Source organism: Perca flavescens, chromosome 8 (assembly GCF_004354835.1).
Source record: "Perca flavescens isolate YP-PL-M2 chromosome 8, PFLA_1.0, whole genome shotgun sequence".
NCBI classification, from domain to species: Eukaryota; Metazoa; Chordata; class Actinopteri; order Perciformes; family Percidae; genus Perca; species Perca flavescens.
The window spans coordinates 29,148,857-29,169,584 of record NC_041338.1 but is presented as its reverse complement, the minus strand read 5'-3'; the positions used below and the strand labels follow the sequence as shown (position 1 = coordinate 29,169,584).

Genomic DNA, 20,728 nt, shown 5'->3' with positions numbered 1-20,728 from the left:
ATTACAGTTGTGAAATGTTTGGATTTAGTTAAATGACCATTAACAGATGTGTTTGGGTGTTGACATTCAGCTTATGCCCCAGCATGCATACTTGATTTACCATAATAAAAAACCTCTCAAAATCATTTTGAAAATATTCCCTTTCTGTCCAGTTCCCCTTTGGGTTTAGAAATGAGTAGAGGACAGCGAAGGTGAATTCAAAGAGATACAGAACTAGTGTATTGTCTTAAATTAGCTTCCTGCTCTTTAACAAGTCTGAAACATGCAAAATATGCAAAATATGTATGCATACTCTGGATCTATAAGTTTGCATCTAGTTGTCACTGATAATGTAGTGTCTGGATAATGTTATACTGTCTCGACACAATGTAATACATTAAAATGAACCTTTTGTACATCAGCAATAGTTTCTTCTTTTTTTAATTACTGTATTTTGACAGGGACAGATCTCATTAACCATCAAAACAAATAAAAAAATTGAAATGAGTTAACAAAAAAAGGCTAATTTGTCCTGGCCAAAGTGTTAACAAGGTAGCCTAATTTAAGTACATGCCCTAGTATGAAGTGTACTTTACAGTAATAAAATGTAATAGAAGTTAATATAAGCTAAAATGCTTTCAGCAACCTGTACATAATACAACATAAGAGTTGTAACACTCACAATGCAACAATAATAACAATATTAACCAATAATGTCACAACTCCTGTTAGTGTTATTACAGTATTACAAGATAACATACTACACGGTTGACTACACCACGCAAAAGCAATTCTAAAGCTCAGCAGAGTAAAAACTGATTTCACTTTACGTAATACCAAACTGATACATAATTAATACAATAAAATGCATACATAACATTTACATGCATCTTTAAAGCCTGAGGGGGGGAATCAACAAGAAAACATCCAGATGATTCATTATCGGTTCTAACAACCATCTCTTTGGTTCATGTTGCAGGATTGGTTTGAGGCTATGTATGCTGTAATATAAATGTTTTACTGTAATATTTTGCACTTGCTTAATCAACAATGTAGACCAAATTAGAGTAAAAGTCAGACAACCCACGGAAAAGCTACAGATCTAACAGAAACACTTTGAACTAAGTTGGATCCCACTTTACACAATTATACATAATTAATATAATGTAATACAATGCAATGTGTGTGTAATACATACTTCCCTGTTAATGTCTAAGAGGAAATAACAAGTAAACATCTAGACGATTCATTATTGGTGCAATAAAGCAACTCTTTGATCAATGTTTGTGATTCAGGGTTAGTTTTCGGTTTAATTTACTACAGTAGAATAGAGATAATACAAACCCACAGAAGTAGTACTTTAACAGTTTAAGTATAATATATGGGAATTCACTGTAATATCTAAATAAGGAAGAGTTTAATTAGCTTGATGGATATATTTAGGTTTTATCTTAAATAAAAGTGATCAGAATTTACTAAACTTTATTCCCTGAACTACTAATTTTGAACAAAGCAACATCATGGTTTAATTTTGAAAAATAAAGCCTGTATCCTGAGCTTATTCTTCTTCTCCTAAAAAAAGGGCTTTTTTTAAAGCAAAAATATGACAACAATAATGTAAGCCAACCTCGACGTTTTAAAAAAAACTTAATAATCAAGTTGTTTACAAGTTGTTGACAAAGTAAAGCACTATAAATGCTCTTTTAAATAATTAATTCAGTCGTTTTGATCCCCAGAGCAAGCAGACACGTCAGTCTCGCTCTACTTTATTAATGGGACAGAGCTTTCAGGGGGAGGGACCTCCTCTGACTCCCATTAAAGAACAGTACCTATAAAGGAGCTAAAGACAAGACTGCAGCCAGCACATTGAGAAACACAGACTAAGCAAGAGAGTGCGAAGAAAACCAAAAAAATAAAAACTTGGGTGTATCAGTGTGAACGAGAGGCTGAGCCCAGAGCAGAGGAGACAGGAACACAGGGAAGGAGGAGGAGGGTGAGAAAAAGTCAAAGAGAGAAAGAAGGAAGAGGAAAGAGAGAGGCATCAGAGCGTGGAACAGGTTCTTTCGGCAGCCCTCGGACTCAGCCTCAGCAGACATGCCTAACTTTGCCGGCACCTGGAAGATGAAGAGAAGTGAGAATTTTGATGAACTTCTCAAAGCCCTGGGTAAGCCCTCTCCTTGTCTCCTTTCTCTCCCCCCACACACACACACACACCCCATCCCTGCATGAAGCTGACTATCCATCATGTCCATATAGAAAAAGGCTTTTCTTGTTCTTGGAGAATGGCATGCCTTACTTCCAACAACATGGTATTGTTCGGAGAAGCTCCCTGGGAAAAGAACGCCGAGATCTACGCGGAGATGCTGTTGAAGGGAAAGCCCTTTACAGGAGATATGAAACACTGGATGCTGAAATCCAGCCTAAACAGACGTGGTATTGTTACATGAAGAGAGGAGGGGGGCACACAACATCATTCATGTTAAGCATTTAAGTAGGGCATGCATTAGAAATGCCAGGGGAGCTCTCTCGAGCCCAGTGCTATTCTCTTGTGTCCTATCTTTTTTCATTCTTTTTCACCCTCCGTAGTCTTAACTGGTGGTTGTGATGGTTTAGATTTGAACCAGTTTAACTGGGTCATTCAATTGTGTGGCAGTGTTCCGTCACGCCGGGACTGCTCAAACAGACAGGACACATCAAAAGGCTGTGTGTCTTTAGAATAATGTAGAAATCTTCAGGGATAAGCTGCTTCAACAACTCTACAGGAACTGTTGACGCCAAATGGATTGATATTAGAACTTTTTTTAGACATATTTCTGTTTTTGTTTTTTTAGCACAATCTGTCAAAGTTAAGATAAAAACAGTACCTTGCACCTTGTAAAGCTGAAACAGTTGACAGTTTAGTTGTGTGTGCATCGCTGCAGCACTTAACACCACACATGGAAGATGTCTTGTGTTTCAGTGCTATCTGCTTTATACTTTGGGGGTGTGGTCACTCTTTAAACACCACTACCTGCTATAATACACTGTAACTTTTAAGCTGGTGATATTCTACAGTATTTCTTGTTGACAAAAAAATCCAATGAAGAAAACAAAACCAACCATACATTTCTCTATTTACTAAAAAAAAAAAGTACTGCCTTTGTAGCCATAGCCTGTCTTAGATTCCTCTGTGCCATGAATCTTAATTTTTGTCCAAAAACTATTAAAAACACATAAAGGAACCACTGTTGCACTGGGTGACATGTTTTCTCTTAAAGATGAACCTGGGCACTGTAGTTTATTTTGAATTAATCCCAAATACACCGTCCTTCTGTCGTGAATACCAAATGTAGAATTATCCACAGCTAAAAATGTCCCCAGGAAATGCACCATTTACTCCTGTTTGAGTTTCAATGTCTAAAAACTGTGCCCAATTGTCTTAGGAAGTTACGTAATCAAAAAAAAAAAAAAAAAAGAAAGTATATATTTGTGACCTGTAACAAAAGATTTACATCGCCAGTAGGTATGAATGGGCTTGGGGCTGAGTACTACATACAGAGTAGGGAAGTCTGAAAGTATTTAGAGACAGGCTAACATGTCTTTTCATGGGATTTGTTGACAGTATAAAAACTATAGATTAATGTCAGTTAATCCACAGTTCTCTTTAAGACCCTACAATCATTGAGGAAGCCCTTAACGGCCATCCTAAAACACATTACACAGTCAAAATAAGTCAACTGAAAATATAGTTCAGGTTTGATTAATTTTGATTCACAAAAGAATGCTAACCAAAAATAAAACCCTCTTCAACACCACTTCTCATGTTTTGTTTTGATGCAAGGTTGATAAGGCAACTATCCCTCCAGTAGGAATTTTAAGTTGAGTGAGAAATCAGTCACTCTCTGAGTTTAGCACCTCATCCACGTATGAGCACATTAAACCACATCTGTTGGAGCAGATCACTCGTTCACTCTTACATAAGGGCTCGGTGAATGGGGAGCTGCAGTGGGCAACTTCTGTGGATTCCAATGCTGCAGCACTTTCTATCAACATCTTCATAATTATGTGTTGACTCTGATGTTTCCCTACAGAAGGAGGGGTTTATTATATCCAGGGTGCAGATAACAGAGTGAACACGCTGAGTGAACAGAGCTGTATGAGTTAATCAGACTCACAGTTTGCTAATTGAGAACAGGCATGTGTCTGCATTTGATCAAAGGATGTAAAACTACTGCACGCTTAATGTACAATTTACTAGTGAGCCAAAATGTGGATTTTTTTTTAAAGACGTTCCTAACCTAATGGGGGACTGCAGTCAATAAATGCAAAAACAATACAAACTGCAGACGTTTCAATTTAATTATTGGTATCAGCAGAAACCTTAGACACTCGGTTAGCAGTGTTTGAGGAAATTATCTTTACCTCTTTCTGTAAGAGCATACACTCCTTACTATTGGCTGCTTGTAATAATGGTGGTGGAGAAACTCAAGCATTTGCCATTTCTTTGGACACACATTACGCATAAAAATGTCTAATATTTGAAATGTAAGAGAAATTCAATGTCAGTTTTTTATAAACGAGAAACTTGGCTCACTGATGATCATACATACATATTTCATGCTATAAAAACATGCTGTGGTCCCTCAGATCATGGGTGGGGTCAAGTGTAAGCTGTCAAATTAACATGTTTTTATGCCTGGGTGGTGACCAAGAACCAAGAAACACCACAGTGGTTTTATGTGAGGAGGATCTCTCAGAACTAATTAGGGAGGATTCATTTTTTTTATCCATTAAACTTTGCAGAATTAAATACTTGTCTGCAAAGACATTGGCTTTCAATAGGCTGTATTCAGTTATTTCCGTTGATAGGAGAGGCCGGTAAAATAAAAAATCCAGGACTTTGGCAGGACATAAAGCCAGATGGCCTTGCATAGTGAAAGCGGGCATGCCAAAGTGTTGCCGAAACCCCAGGCAGTACCACATCCAGGATCACCACCCTTACAGCCACCAGACAAAAAGAAACAAGAGTTGTTTTTTTTCTTCTGGACGTGGCTGAATGATCCATCACACAGATTTAAGGGCAAAAATTCCACAGATTTCTCTCAGTTTTTAGACATAGTTGAGGTTTCGGTCAGAGCCACAGAGCATTTATTGTTTGTTTTTTTTAATATGAAACATCTACATTTTTGTCATTATTTCTTAAATTTAAGCTTGGAGATGTTACTGTTAACCATACACGGAAATACAAGGAGACCAGCATTCAGCAATTGCCTCTGTATTTAAGGTCTAGAGTCTGATTGAAGTTGGCATGAGGGCCTGGAGAGGTCTAAATCTGGGTGGGGTCGAGACACAATAGAAAGGAACTGGAAGATGATTCAGTAAAAATGTTACCACCAATAGATATAAAAGAGGCATAATTTTTCTCTTCTTCTTTTTGTGCTGATTTGTGTCTCACTTTCTTTATCAGACACACATGCACATTTGATTTTCTTGTGGCAAAAACAAAAGAATCATATTCCCATGACCTAGAAGCAGCCGCTTTCTCTTTTTCTCATTTTCTCTTGCATGTCTCAGCTTTTCTGTACCTAGCAGAGATCAACCTTTAACCTACTTACTTCCTTTTTTCTACATCTGTCTCTAATGATTTAGGTTGATTTGATTTTATGGTGTATTAAGATAATCTATAACTCTTGTTGACCTCTGTCTGTAACAGGTAAGAAGCTCCTTTAATAGTGGCCTCTAATGAACACAAAAATCATATAATCATATATATATATATATATATATATATATATATATATATATATATATATATATATGTATATAAATACTGTATTAGCTAATTAATTAGAACAGTCATGACGAGGCATTTCTAATAACGTGGTTAAATATCATAATGCATAATACTGTAATTAGGTATAATAACAATAATGTCTGCTTGGCTTATTTTCCACTACTAACTAGGTTTAAACAATTAGCAAAGCGCCAGAAAAGGCAGCAGGATGTAATTATTGAATTATGAGTAACAATCAACATCCCTAAAACATCCCTAAGGATATTCTTTAGTCATTTTGTTCTATGAGGCAGTGAAAAATCCCACTAATGTCCCCTTTAATAACTAAATGACTCTTGTTAAAACGGTGACACAGACCTCTGATTTCTCCCTCTTGTTGTTCTGGCCTGGGTTGTTCCTGGTCAGGCGTGAACACCATGCTGAGGAAGGTGGCTGTGGCGGCGGCCTCCAACCCCCACGTGGAGATCCGTCAGGACGGTGAGAAGTTCTACATCAAAACATCCACCAGTGTGCGCACCACTGAGATCAACTTCCACATCGGTGAAGAATTTGATGAGGAGACAGTGGATGGACGAAAGTGCAAGGTAGACTTCAAATATTTAAAATATGTCATACTCATAGTGAATTGGTTAGATGTTCTAGTGTAGCATTGGAGTAACACTCACAGCTTCAAGGGCCGCACCTTTGTGTTTTAGTCCTTTAACACAAAATTTGAAATTTGAAAACTTATTTATTTTTCCTGCAGTTCTAACAGCCATTGGTTTCCATTTCTTCTGTACAATATGATTTTTGACAGTGCTGTTTTAGACAGGAATCATGGTGGTGAGGTATGCGATGCAACAAAAGTCTCCATCCAGAATATTGTGGTTACGCCCCACAGTTTGCAACTTTGAGTTTCAAGATGCTGCTATTTATTGTACAGAAATGAATGGAAGCCAATGGCTGCCTGGAATGCATCTACGTTTCTAAAACACAACAGTATTGTTTGCAAAATTGTCACATGTGATGTTAAGCATAAGGAATTAAATGGGCTAAAGCATGCAAAACCACAAGGCCCTTAAATGTGATTGAAATTTCTTTCTTTAATCCTTAAGCAAACATTTCAACTCAGTAAATACTGCCCTTCCTGGTGTCCTCCTGTTTTCACTTTCTCAGGCTCATTTCATTTTCCTAACCCTCAACATCGTCTATTAGAGTTTATTCAAATATGAAAAGTTCTCTCAGTTAAACTCTAGTGGTGGTATATGATTGGGTTAAGTTTAGTTTAAGTGTTGGTGTGAGGTGCGTGGTGGTTATGGTTATGGTTAAAGTGAACTCCAGATAAGTCACCATGGAATGAATGTAAGTCAATGCAATGTATTTCTAAGTCACAAAAAACTAAATGGTTATATATATATATATATATATATATATATATATATAACCATTTAGTTTTGTTGTAGGGACAAAAATCTATTTGCATATTCTCCTCGTCAAGAAAAAACTGGTTCCCACAAGTTCAACAGTTTTTGATTAAGATTGGGATAAAGGATGTAGTTGCTATAGTTAAAGTTAAAAGAGGCTTCCAGGGAAGTTATGTAGGTCAATGCTATGTCTTCACAGTGACAAAAACAAGCCAAAGTGTGTGTGGACAAGTACAGAGAAGGTTTGAATCAGTCAATATCTCAGATTTCCTGTAGCACTGGTATTCATCATGGAATATAAACACAATAATATATTCTTGGACATATATTGAGTAGTTTTCTTTCCCAAGAGCCACACATTTGTTTCACATCAACTTTTGGATGATGCCAAAATGATTAAATCCATATTAACAAAGGGAACAGCACTTTAATCCTAACATCTACAGATATATAATTGAATGAATCCTCTAAATGTTTACATCCTTTGTTATTCTCAATGTGTTTGTATATGTGTATTAAAGGTCTTCAAATATATCTGTATGCTATTCTTGAAGAGGGTTAAATGAAAAATTAATACCTCCTTTCAGTTTCATCCATTGGTAACACCCTCACGTCTGTGCAGCTGGATTAAATGCAGCTTGAGTTGGGATGGATGAGAGTTTCTCTCTGAACCTCTTTAGGCCCTGAGGGGGATTTCTCACATCCTGATAGACAGTCAGAGCTACTACAAAGGTTTGGAAAGAAAGCAAATGCATTTTTTATATTTTTTATTTATTTTTTCAGGAACATCAAGGTCTTCTAAATTCTTGGAACTCATGACAAATTCTGCAAAAATACTTGTAAAACTGTAAAACTGAAGTAGGAAAAAGTACTCACACTTTGACATAAAGGCTGTGCTCTGTTACATGTAATAAGAGTAAACTGGTTTCTTATGAGATATGATCTCAACACTGAGACGTGCACGTGATCTGTGTAGTAAATACAGTATGTAGGCTGTATAATTAGATCAAGTGAATGGGGCAGCTTGATTGTTCAGCCTGATAATGTGTAAACACATTATTATTGCATTCCCAAAGCTGACCTCCATCTGTGTATTTTAAATTTGTCAAAGCATAAAGGTTTTTTCTCTTATAATTGTCTGTGTTACTTCATGAAAATTAATAGAATTAAACTCAATATGTTGGCCACCTCTTGATGTTACATACCGTATCTTGTAACATATTCTAATTGCACTCATTGCACCTACACAATGAGGGACGTCAGCGCTCCAGAGTTTAAGCATTTAGAGACGAGATGTCATGGCGAAAACATGCTGCCACTGAGTCACTTTAGGTAATGACATATTCCGCATTAATGGTCTAGAGGCTGACATCTGTTTATCACACTCCTGCTTAGCAACCGGCGGCTGAGCTGGAGAGAAGAAGAGTACTGTTTTGTATCAGTGAGGACACACAGTGGGTAAACAACATTAACGTTAATGTAATCCAGTGTTATCCTCTCACACACACAAATTGACAAAATGTGATAGGAGCCGCAGAAATGTAGCAGTTTATTAACTGATAAATCAAAGTTGTCTCAGTATAGATATGTATATTCACTGTATGGCATATTGAGAGAATATTTGGCATGCAAACTTTGGATCAACAATCAAAACAGAAATACGTCAAAGGCAATGGATCAATTTAACAGAGGTTAACAAAGGTTTTTCAGGTGTGCTAGTTGTGATTACCGGAGTATTACAGTGTTATCAAAACTCATGAAACGCATGTTTAAGTGATTTTAAGATGTTTTTGAAATTGGATTTATTTACTAAGAAAATGTAGTGATCAGTAACAACAGATTATATTATCAAAGTAAGGGATGGATTAGGGTCTTTTATGATCCAGAATGTTATAATTTATAATTTATCATATACTCAATCATAATTCTCCAAGAGGGAGAAAATCCTTAAAGTCTTTTTTTAATAGCTGTAGATATTGTGGTGGCAATTTGTGGTGACGCAATTTGTGGTGTTTGAGGAGGCTGTAATATATGGAATTTAGGGGGGAACAGAACGATAGTTACGTTATTGTAACTCCAGATTCTATGAGTATAGGCACAGCCCTTAGAGGGCGAAGCCTATACGAAATAGAACTGATCTAACATGACTGACGAAAGGCAACTTTTTTGCTTGTCATACAGGTGCAATTTTGGAGAGAAAAAAATTATTTTTTCTTTGTGGGAATCCTGGAGCTGGTTGGGATTCAGTGTCTTGCTAAAGGAGACATCTGCAGGACAGCTCAGTCTCTTCAATTAGCATGCCACCCTACCATCCATAGGTGCACATAACAATACCTCTGGGAAAAAGACGTTTGAATTAATCTTTCCTTTAAGAACAGGCCTGTTGCAGTGTAGCAGAGGAGAGTTGCATAACATGTGGATTGGGGAGTTGTTGTTAACAGTCACAGTAAAACTTCAAGTTTCTTTAACCACTGGATGAATTTGGGGTTTTATGGATGAGATTGGTCATATTCTTGAAAACACCAAAAAGCCTTTTCCTTAGCCTTCAGCGTGTCCGTACATTTTCATATCAGCACATTCATGTTGATCTCTACAATTGCAGGGTTTTATTAAAACATCTTATATATACATTAAGAAGAAACAGTGTAAAAATAAACAGAAATATTAACATCAACAGCACCTCTCTTATTAGGATCCTCAAATTTCACGTGGTGCATATAAAATTTTGCATTCAATATTTTACTCATAGAAGAACAATCACCCTAAAGCTGGAGGACAGACTTACTTTACAGATGATTATGTTCTGATATTTGAAAGTCCCATCTGCAAATGTATTGAATATATACTGTAAATGCAGATAATACATTGACTTATGTAATTGAAAAGAAAACATGTAGTGAGTGAGTGTAATTTTGAGCATTACAGCTCCTAATATTAGCAAATCATCATCAAAAAAACAACATGGTGGTTAGAGATGGAAACCACAATGCCCTTCTGGGTATGTGCAGTACAGAATTAATTAAGGGTGAATGTCTATATATATTAACATGCAAAATTGCTTCACTTAATGCTTGTTTAATTTGCAAAACAACATTCAACACCTACAATCTGAAATACATATTTTTGTCTTTACCTTTTATTTTATTGTATCAACTACGTGTTGCAGTCAGGGAGAGCAGACATGACCTATTTCTGATCCCAGAAGACAGTGTGGCTCCTTCTGTCTGTGCCCTGGGGCATGGTGGGTACTGGGCAGGGCTAGACGGCTCTGTGTGGCTTTTCACAACATTACACCTCAAGTCGAGTTGTCATCACACATTTGCCACATCCACTTGTTTGGGTTTGAGCATCAGCATTATAAAAGGTGTTAGGACAGTGACATGTTTTTCATTGTTTTGTCTCTGCAGCACACTGGAGATAAATAAATAAAAATAACTGTGCTATCGTCCAAGTATGAAGTTGTTTACATCCATATTGGGTAGATATTTTTATTCACCTATAATTTTAGGACAGTATGTAGTTTTTCATATGTATACTCTCAAATAATACACAACTTTGATCTTCCAGAATTTCCAAAATTGCTGAAATTATTTCAGCAAGTGGCTCTTGAGCTGAGTTTTAGTGTGCAGCAAACCCCTTGCTCATTTTAGATTCCAACTGATCATGTGTTTCACTGCTGAAGATCAGACTGAGGGCAAAAAGTACCCGAAAAAATAAAATAAAAGTGAAGACAGTTGCAGTACAAGAGTGGCAGAGAATTACTGAGGAAGACTCCAAGTTGCAAAAAAAACGACTAGTTAGACTTCAGCAAGACATGGAGGATATGCAAACAAATATTAAATATGATGAATTTAAAGCAGAACAGGATGAAAACACAACATTGACATCATCACCATATAAAGACCTTATGGCAAATGTGTTAGCAAACAGTTGCCTTAACACATCCGGAAGACACAGAGCAACATGAGCATTCATTTTATGTTGTGTTGTCACTTGATTAATGTAAGCTCAATATTGGGGAATTGTTGGGTCTCTGTAAATTATAGAGTGTCGTCTAGACCTACTGTATCTGTAAAGTGTCCTGAGATTACATCTGTTTATGACTTTACACTATAAATACAATTGAACTGAATTAAATATCCACTCTGCCATTAGCTGTTACCAACTCATGTGAAAATATCTGTTTCTTTAGCTGCTAAATGCTCCACTATGTTCCCCAGCTACTGTACAGTGGGTTTTAAGAGCTTATTCACTGAAAACAACTGCCAGACACAGTTAGTGGACTAGCTGGTGAACATGGTGCAGCATTTAGCAGCTAAAGAGACAAATATTTCCCTCAGGAGTTGTTGGAGACCAAACATAGAGCTAAAAGAGAGTGAATATTGGACTTGCATTCATCAGGTGGCCACAAACATGACCAAAGAAATAACAATGCTACTCTGAATGTCTAAATAAGCAATTGCTTGCTAATATGTCCACCATATCATAACTTAAAAGGTGATGAAACATCAGTATTGTGTTCAAAATTTGTGTTGTGGGACAGAAAACCAATAGAATTGAGTTTGATATTTTCTGTGGGTTTTGTCAGTATGAGTGACCCATTTCACACATATAATCTTGTGAGGAATCTTTTGCATAAAAATATTGATTAGTGCAGCTTTAAGTTTATATTAACTTGTCCAATTACATTATGTCACCTGAAATTAGGTTGAATGATGTGGATGTAAACACCCTCATATTAAAGCTGAGAGCCAGAACTTTACCATAATAGTCCTACAATCTTAATACTTTCTGACTGTACAATATATTTTGTCCATTTTTTTTTACCAAGAAGAAATCAAGGAGGTGGCTCCCAGCAACAAGCACATTGTGCTCTTGTGTGGCAATCATATGCAAGAGTGAAGCTAAACCTGCAGGAGGCGGCGCCCACCAACACTGGCTCATGTGTCAGAGGGGCGAGGTGGGCAGTGTGGGATGTTGGCGGACTCTCAGGTGGAGTTGTTGGCAGGAGAGCCCTAAGTGGGTTTTGGCTGAGGTCGGCTGCCCCTGTGGTTGAAGGGATTACACACTGATCTGTGCCTGGCGGAGAGCATAGGGCTGATTAACACCGCCACAAGGTTAAAAAGCTCCAGTTAATCTGTGAGTGCGGTGGGATCAGACGGCCTTTCAGGAGGAGACAGTGATAAGAGACTTCCTGCCAGTCTCAGAGACAACAGAGAAACTGACACCAGACGGGCGTTAGTGCAGAGTGGAAGTCATTATGATCCGATTATTTATCTGCTTTGATGGATGGAGGCATTGTTGCTGCCTTGTGCAGCTGAAGTTCAGTTTTGAGAAATTAGACGGCATCTGTGATGGAGCAACAATTTCAGTTGAACTCATAAGCTTAATTTCCCAATGTACAATAAAACAAGTCACACTGGGCAGAAATACTAAGACAAATGGACTATTTCAACCCAGCAGGTTGCTATAGAGACAAAGGGAGCAGATGTTGTATACGTAAGGAGTAGAAACAAAGCCTGTCGATAAAAATATTTGACTTGAGAAACAGATGTAGCATCCACTAAAGAGTATCACATACTAACACAAAGTACAAGGATAAGATGGCATATGTATTTCCAAATAATGGACTATTTACCACTGGCAGGTGATCATATAATGTGACGGGGCAGCCTTGGAGAGGTTTGGGGTTAATGAATAAAGATAGAAATGTATTAGCAGGACGGAGTGGCTGAAACTTGAGCATGATTTTTTTTCTTTTAACGGTTTGTCATTTAGCATGGAGGGGCAGGAACAGGTCTATGGCGAATGACAGGCGAATCAAAAATCTGTTGAAAGAGAAGAGAGAGGGAAGGATTCCTTTGGATTGATTCTGATATGCACTGAGTGCAAACAACTGAGTTTTGGATTCGCAGCCCCATTTGTAGAATGTCTCATTACACTTAAAGCTGAAACATTCTTTGTCATTCTGTCTGCTCCTCAGGATGATTTGTAATGACTTTTTTTCTGTAAAACAAGACTGCACAAATCACCAACTGTGGTTGAGACAAATGTCAGTCAAATATGCCAAAGAACGTCCTTTCTCTTTAAGGGAGAAATGAAAAAAATATACTAAGACACATAAAAGAAGTGGAATGACTAATTAGGACTATAGCTTCTTACAGAAACCCATCATTCCAGAAGTTGGGACTTTTTAAATGGAGTTCTGTACTGTCAGATTGTCTTTGTTGTCCAAAGTGTAAGGCATAAGCTGCTGAGAGGGGGAAAAGTGATGAGCAAACACTGACGTGAGAGAGATAATGTGATCAAACTGTGGGAAGAGATAAATCCAAGAGGGAGTGAGCGTGTTATTTGGGGCTCTGAAAGAAATGTAAAAATCCAGCATAAAAACTTTAAACCAAGCAGGAAATGAGATGTTTGTGTCTGATAATCATTGTAAAGTCTGTGAGAGACTGAAAAAAAACGGCAGTAGATGTTCTGATAAGTAAAAAGCTACAGAAAAAACAGGACATGGTAAAAACAAATACAGGTTGAATTTGTCTTGGTCTCAAATTTGTGTGCACAGGCTCTGGTGTGTTATTTAGAAAAGAAAGACCATGTGTGAGAATTTGTCTGCGACTTAATGTGCAACAGAGAGAATGAGAGAAAATCCATCCGACTCAGAGGCTGAGACTGATGCTAGCGTTAAAATGGAGCCGTAACTAATCGACTCTCTGGGTTCTGGCTTTATTAGGAAAAAAGAATCAGAGGGAGAGCTGCAGAAAAGCCCTGCTGTTGTTCAACTTGGCAAAGCCTGTGGACAGCAGCCCGCAGGGATCCATGATGGCTTTCCCTACCTTTGATATGGTGATTAACATTTGCCTCTGAGAAACAGAGGCTGTTGCTCCATCCAACACTGGGCAGTGGTGCTTTATAAAATACATTCTTCTTTTTTTACAAATGGTTAAACACATTGTCTATGAGCAACACTACAAATAGACTATGCAAGAAAAGGCTGGAAACACATGATGGGTTATTCATTATAGGTCTATCCCGATTTTAATTTTGTTGGATATATTAATGTTGTGCTTGAGTTGAAGCATCAGCAGTTTTGATCAGTTCCAGGCTTTTGGAGCGGGATCACTAGCTTAAGAAAATGCAGCTGGTTTTTTTGGAAAGGAAAACAAATTTCAGCAGTGTGGGAAAACATAATCAGAGTCAGATAGGAATGCGAAGCCAACACATAAGAGAAAATGTGAATAGCAAGTTAATCTTTGGAATAAAGACTTGATTGGGAAATTTTACTTTAAAATAGCAGTTAAAGTAATAGTTTGACGTTTTAGGAAATACATATATTAAGTTTCTTGCCGAGTTTTAGCTGAGAATATTGATAAACTCTCATATCTGTCTATTAAATATGAAGCTACAGCCAGGAGAGTTAGCATAGCTTAGCATAAAGATTGTAAAAAGGGGGAAACAGCTAGCCTAGCTCTTCACGTACAACTTTTGAGTTCACTGATTGATTATGTTTTACACTTCAGTTGTGTACTGATTAAACAAACAATAACGTGAGAAACAGTGAGCTTCAGAGGTGCTGGAGGGTGGATTTTGTTATTATTGGACAGAGCCATGCTAGCTGTTTCCCTGTTTCCAGTATATGTGCTAAGCTAAGTTAACCATCTTCTTGCTGCAGCTTTATATTTAATAGACAGACATGAGAGTGGTATCAATCTTTCCATCTAACTTTTGGCAAGAAGATAATTGTATTTCCCAAAATGTGTAATATATTCCTTTAAATATGAAGCTACAGCCAGAAAAGCTTGTTTAGCTTACCGTAAGGATTGGAAACAGGGGGAAACAGCTAGCATAGCTTTGTCTAAGCATAACAATCTGCCTACCAGCAACTCTAAAGCTCACTTATAAATTTGTTTTAACACTTCGTATTATGTATGACTTAAACAAACAAGATATAGCCTAACATTAACAGTGAGCTTTAGAAGTGGAGGCAGGCAGAGTTAGGCAAGCTGTTTCACCCTGTTTCAAGACTTTATGCTAAGCTAAACTGTCTCCTGGATTTAGCTTCATATTTATTTGAAATGAGAGTGATATTAATGTCCTCATCTTACCATCAGTAAAAAAAGTAAATAAAAGTATTTTCCAAACTGTCAAACTGTTCCTCTAACAGAACAGCTTTTGTGTCAGTATAGTTAAAGTAATGAAATATGAGTGCAGTTAATGGACCCTAAGCTGACCAAAATTATAAATCCTTGCCATTAACACAAATTAGCAACACAGGGTCAACTTGGTCCTGCTCTTTTATGAATTTGTAGCTTTCTGATAGGCAATTTGAGTCAGTTACTTCAGGAGCAATTAGTCCTGAATTCAAAGTCTGACTAATCCTGTTGAAGTCATTTGAAATATTATTGAAGTGAATTAGCAGACGGAGACCAGGACTGTTGACCGACCAAAGGGCTAAAAGGATTTTATGTTTTTTTTTAACTCACTAACAGGCCACTTATTTGTAATACTATATTACTTCATTCATTGAGGGCTTGCAATGGATGAATTAGCATGGGACAAAGTTGTTTTAAAGTAGGACATTGCACACATACATGATTGTTAAAAATCTCAAAACAAAACCATGAGCATTAATCTGCTGCTATAACGGCCTCCACTTGTTTGGATGGGTTTTCTTTATGGACCTGGCTTTGTCTAAAATATCATTGTATACTATAGCATTAAGTGGCAAAGCTTAAACCATGAAAACCAGACCAACATGTATAAACATGGACCCTTAATACGTCCGTCTGTCCAATCAGGAGGGCGGGGCCCCCTATGCTAGATAGATCCTATTTGCCGTTGTACTTTACTTTATCATTATAAAAATGTCGAATGTAGCCACTTTAACTTCTCTCCGTGATGCAGTGGTGTAGAAGTGTACTCCTGGATGATGTGACAGTACGCTTTGACATCCCTGTTGGGTGCACTGGAGCATATTTCTGACCCCACCACTGATCAATGCTGGCATAAAGTGACTCTTTAAAGGTTACACCTTGCTAATGTGTTTCACCGCCACTGTCTGAAACCATCATACTGACCTTCCCACCTTGTTATCCCTCCCCCTGCAGAGCCTCGCCACCTGGGAGACGGAGAATAAGATGTACTGTAAGCAGACTCTGGTGGAAGGGGACGGCCCCAAAACCTACTGGACCCGAGAGCTGAACGGCGATGAGCTCATACTGGTGAGCGCAGGGCAATGAGTCATCATCTCACTGAAAGCCTCTTAATAAATTACTGATTAGGAAAGAGGAAAAACTCTTTCTTTACAAAAGCTCTGAAGTTCAGGTGATTAATGAACTCTCATTTCAGGCTGAGGAAGACAAAAAAAAAAGTGTTCACCTCAAAACGTTACTCTAAGTACAGAGAGATTACGATCTGATGTGTAGCTAATCGGTATGGTTTGTCTGTTACGTGGCTTGTTCTCATGGACACTCAGAAGACATCAGGTGCATTACGATGGGCTTTTCGAGCAGCTAGTGTACTCAGTTTGTTTGAGAAACGGTTAATGAAAGGCAGGGAGTAGATGAAGTCACCCGGGAGATTCATCCGTAGAGGAAATGAGAGAGGCCGTTTCCCAAGGAGCCGAGCTTTCATCCACCCCACGGAGAGATGTTGAAAGGAGAACAAGAGGAGCTGCTACCCTGACATTGCAGTAATACCCCCTGTATTTAGCTAGATTAATATGGGCAGAAGTCAATGGGTCTAAAGCCCCTCGAACGATGTGCAGGGGAGCTATCCAAAAACAATGGACGGGACGAACAGTTCTCAGGGACTCAACAGATTTCCTCTCTCAACGTTCAACGCTCCCACGCTTTTCTTTGCTGTTCCTCGAGTACTTGTAAGATGAATGTCCAAAAGGCAAAAGCCTGAAAAAGTAATCACAGGATGTTTGCGTATAGCTTTATATTAGAAGCAAATACTGGGGTGAAGCATGTCTATAATGCTTAAATTGCAATAATTTTTCCACTAGAAGCTCATCATAGTTCAGAGAAAAGCAGAAGATATTGAATCGTTTCTAATGTTTGGGTGATAAAAGCAGAATGTGTTACAGCGCCTGCCACTCTGACACTTTGGCCCGGATGCCCTGGAGAAGCTGAAGCATTCGTGTACTAATGGAGATTGAGCTGGCCGAGCTGCAACAGCATCTGTGTTGCTCTGCTCTTCTCACCTCAGTCCTCCCTGCTGTCACACCATCACACAACCTGCAGATAAACCACATTTACAGTGTCCTTGTAGAGTCCCAATTTTGACTTTTTCACTATTCAGCATTAACAGCAAAAAGCCACGCTGAGCCAAATTCTTACATCATGTAGTCAAGTTGCGGGTAAATGATATGAAATTGATTCTCAGTGCATGCAGCTTGCATATGTTGCCATGGCAACACTGACAAGTAAATCTCGTCAACATTCACCTGAGCCAGCTGGCCTAGTTTTGGTGCCACAGCAGCCAGCTAGTGTTGGTGGAAGCGTGAAGGATAATAAGAAAGAACTGTGTAAAGAAAGTGAAATGACCATTCTCTTTTCTTCACGTAACATAACCATATATGTGTGCTGTAATTGCTATAACTACATTAGTTTTTTGGGCAAAAAAACACTGAAATATCTTGCCAGTGAACATTTCACACGTTCAGTATCAACATTTTTGTAACTTGTCAGATATGTAACATTTCCTCTTTATGTTAATAGAAAAGGTAAGCCAGCCGCCATTAAGTTTCCCTCAAAACGTCTTTGCAGTTGCAAATAAGTTGAACATTAACGTAGTCAGCAAGGAGGACACTGCTGGTAAAATGATCTCTCCTTATTAAACACACATAAACATTAAATCTTAAATCATCCCTAGCAAGGAAGCTGGGGGGGGGGGGGGGGGGGGGTGAAGGGAACCAAGGAACCAAGATGCCAAGGAGCTGATGGATGAGCTACTAAATTACATACCTTCATGTGTAATTATGAAATCTTATTCTGCTAGATGTTCGAAATAACCAATCAACCAAATATCTTGACATCAGTAAGGAAATGACATCACAGCATAGCTAAAAATACCTGCTCATAAACTTCCATTCCAATTAGAGTAAAAAACTTAAGGAAATGCAAAAGATCTTTTCAAATGCATCAGTATTTGACGCTGATTAAACAAATACTGGAAGATTTTAAACCTCTCTATTGAAAAAGAGAGATGAGTCATCTTTGCACCTAGAAACCTATTTCCCTATCCTATCCCTGGACAAGCAACTGGAAAGACCAAAACAAACACTGACTGAATCTGAATCATATCTATCTGTTTCCAAAAAAAGCCTCCAGACACAGAGACAAACCCAACAATGGTAGAGCTTTAGCTCGAGACTCAAAGGAGGACTAGCGATCATAAAGCAATGGTCTGATTGTCTGTGGCAGTTCACACTGTAAGTGGGGCACATTTCCATATGATTTGCATGATCCATTTAATTGGTTTAGTCTGAAAACACTTTAAGGGAAAAGTCGGGTGGATTTTCTCTGGCTACATAATCCTGAAATAAAACGAAAAAATGACGGCACATCAGAGGATTGGACTCAATCACTTCACGCCTGTGCATTCAAGGGACCCATACTTGAGTTATTTTGCAGTTTCTTTTGGTTTCATCATCAACAGTTTGCAGTATGACCTAGATTGATGCCATAATTGTGACTGTGATGTTGTTCCACACAGTCACAAGCATCATTGGTTAATAATATTTCCTTGACATTTTGGGCAATCAATATGGTAATCTTTCATAACCCAACAATCTAGCATTCTTTCATTTAAAAATTGAATGTGAAGACTACTTTTAAAAGTTTTTTTAAGGGGAAACAAAAAAGATCAGAGACTCCTTGGGTCCAGTTCGTACGACGTGTCGTTCAGGCCACGATGTAAACAGCCACACACACGCCTCCTGAATCTCTCTTCAAAGTTCTGTCTTTTTTTGCGTGTCATTGTAGATAATTGTGTGCATGATAATTAGTACACATTTGGATACGGGCGCGCACTTGGACAGTGACAGAGGTAGCTATGTAAGACCTTGAGAGAAAAGTTCAAATCCTGCCTTTTCACAACAATCATTGCGTGAGGTGGGCGTGGTGGTCGAATCATTGGCTTTGGATGTAGCCCCACCGATATATTTGGGCACACCGAGACAAATTCCTGTCATCTGCTATGTTGAAATGGCTAATAAAATTAAACTTGATTCAGGTGTCGGAAAGGTGTCGGGGGCAGGGGTGTCCATACTAAAATCAGCAATCATTGCAGCCTCTTGCATTGTGTTAAAAATGAAATACAACCCAGAAAGTCCAGTTTGAGTAAAAGATCTGTGAATTTGAAGGCTTTTCAGATGCCAAAACGCTGCACAGAGGTTTATAATACTCAGACACAGGATTTTACAACTCTGGAAAGTTATCACAAGGACAATAGTTTCATGTTTTGTTGCAACAATCGTGCAGAAATACGGATTTTACATTACAAAGTAATACACCATGTGAGCTTGCATGTATTTGACTGGCAAATTGAACCTGGTTAAACTTTTTTAGCTGGAGCCCCCATTCGTTGGTGTCCCTGCTGCATCGATAGCCTGGTCTCATTCAAATGCATGAGAGGGTTTGCTTTTTTTTCACGCAGGGCTACTTGCATCCAACAAGTATTTGTAGCATATTGAGGCCTCAGAGGCTGACTGTCACAGGTGCAAACAGGTTTAAAATGTGGGGCTAATTTAACATTTCTTTTGCCAGCTGACCATAAGGGCTACTCAGTGTCTAATATGCAGAATTATCTTTTTGTTTCCTCCAGACTTTTGCGGCAGACGACGTAGTGTGCACACGGATTTACGTCCGGGAATGAAGCTCTGCAACCTTCATCAGGACAAGACAGAAACCCAGTTGGACCACAACAGCTCGTTTAAACCCAACAACACTCTGTCATGCTAACATGCTAACGTATTTGCAAAGTATCCCGTGTAATCTTTCAGCATCAGTCTGCAAAGTATCCACAAACAATAGCGATGTCTCTGTAATCTGGTTATTTGTAGTGAGTATTGTGTCTGCAGTACAGTAGCTGGATATCTCAGTGTCCGTATCTGCAATCCTGGTGTCATCCGTGTACGTAGGATTTAGTCATCAGTTGCATTGATTAGGTATTCATTTTCAATGACAGTAAACAATAAAAAAATGGAACAAACCATAGCAGAGCCTCTTTCTTAAATCATTGAAGCCAAACAAACTTGATGAACACATTTGCTTGGTCATAAAACGTGCAAAGCCATTTTTTTTTTTAAATATTGGAATCTGCATTACTTACGTCAGCTTGCAGTCTTCTTAAATGCCTCCTTTTGTTGGCCATATTTCTTGACACGCTAATGCCACCAACTGTCAATGCTCCATGGCACAGCTAGTGGTCGAAAACTCTTTAAATGAACACCAAATAGGGAGGTTAAAATTTCATTATTTACTTTTGAAACAGAAGTTGACAATAAATGTCCCTTTAAGGACCATATAGTAGCTGCTCTGCTTCTTGTTTCTAAGAACTTTAAAGA

General features: G+C 38.2%; 1 protein-coding gene across 1 annotated transcript; it reads left to right on the top strand.

The window, feature by feature from the left end:
* The first annotated feature begins 1,813 nt into the window (after positions 1 to 1,813).
* crabp1a (cellular retinoic acid binding protein 1a) lies at positions 1,814 to 20,378 on the top strand. The gene is made up of 4 exons (XM_028585850.1): positions 1,814 to 2,143; positions 6,158 to 6,336; positions 16,263 to 16,376; positions 19,987 to 20,378. The coding sequence occupies exons 1-4, from the start codon at positions 2,074 to 2,076 to the stop codon at positions 20,035 to 20,037; spliced, it is 414 nt and encodes a 137-aa protein (XP_028441651.1). The 5' UTR covers positions 1,814 to 2,073; the 3' UTR covers positions 20,038 to 20,378.
* Positions 20,379 to 20,728: the final 350 nt, after the last annotated feature.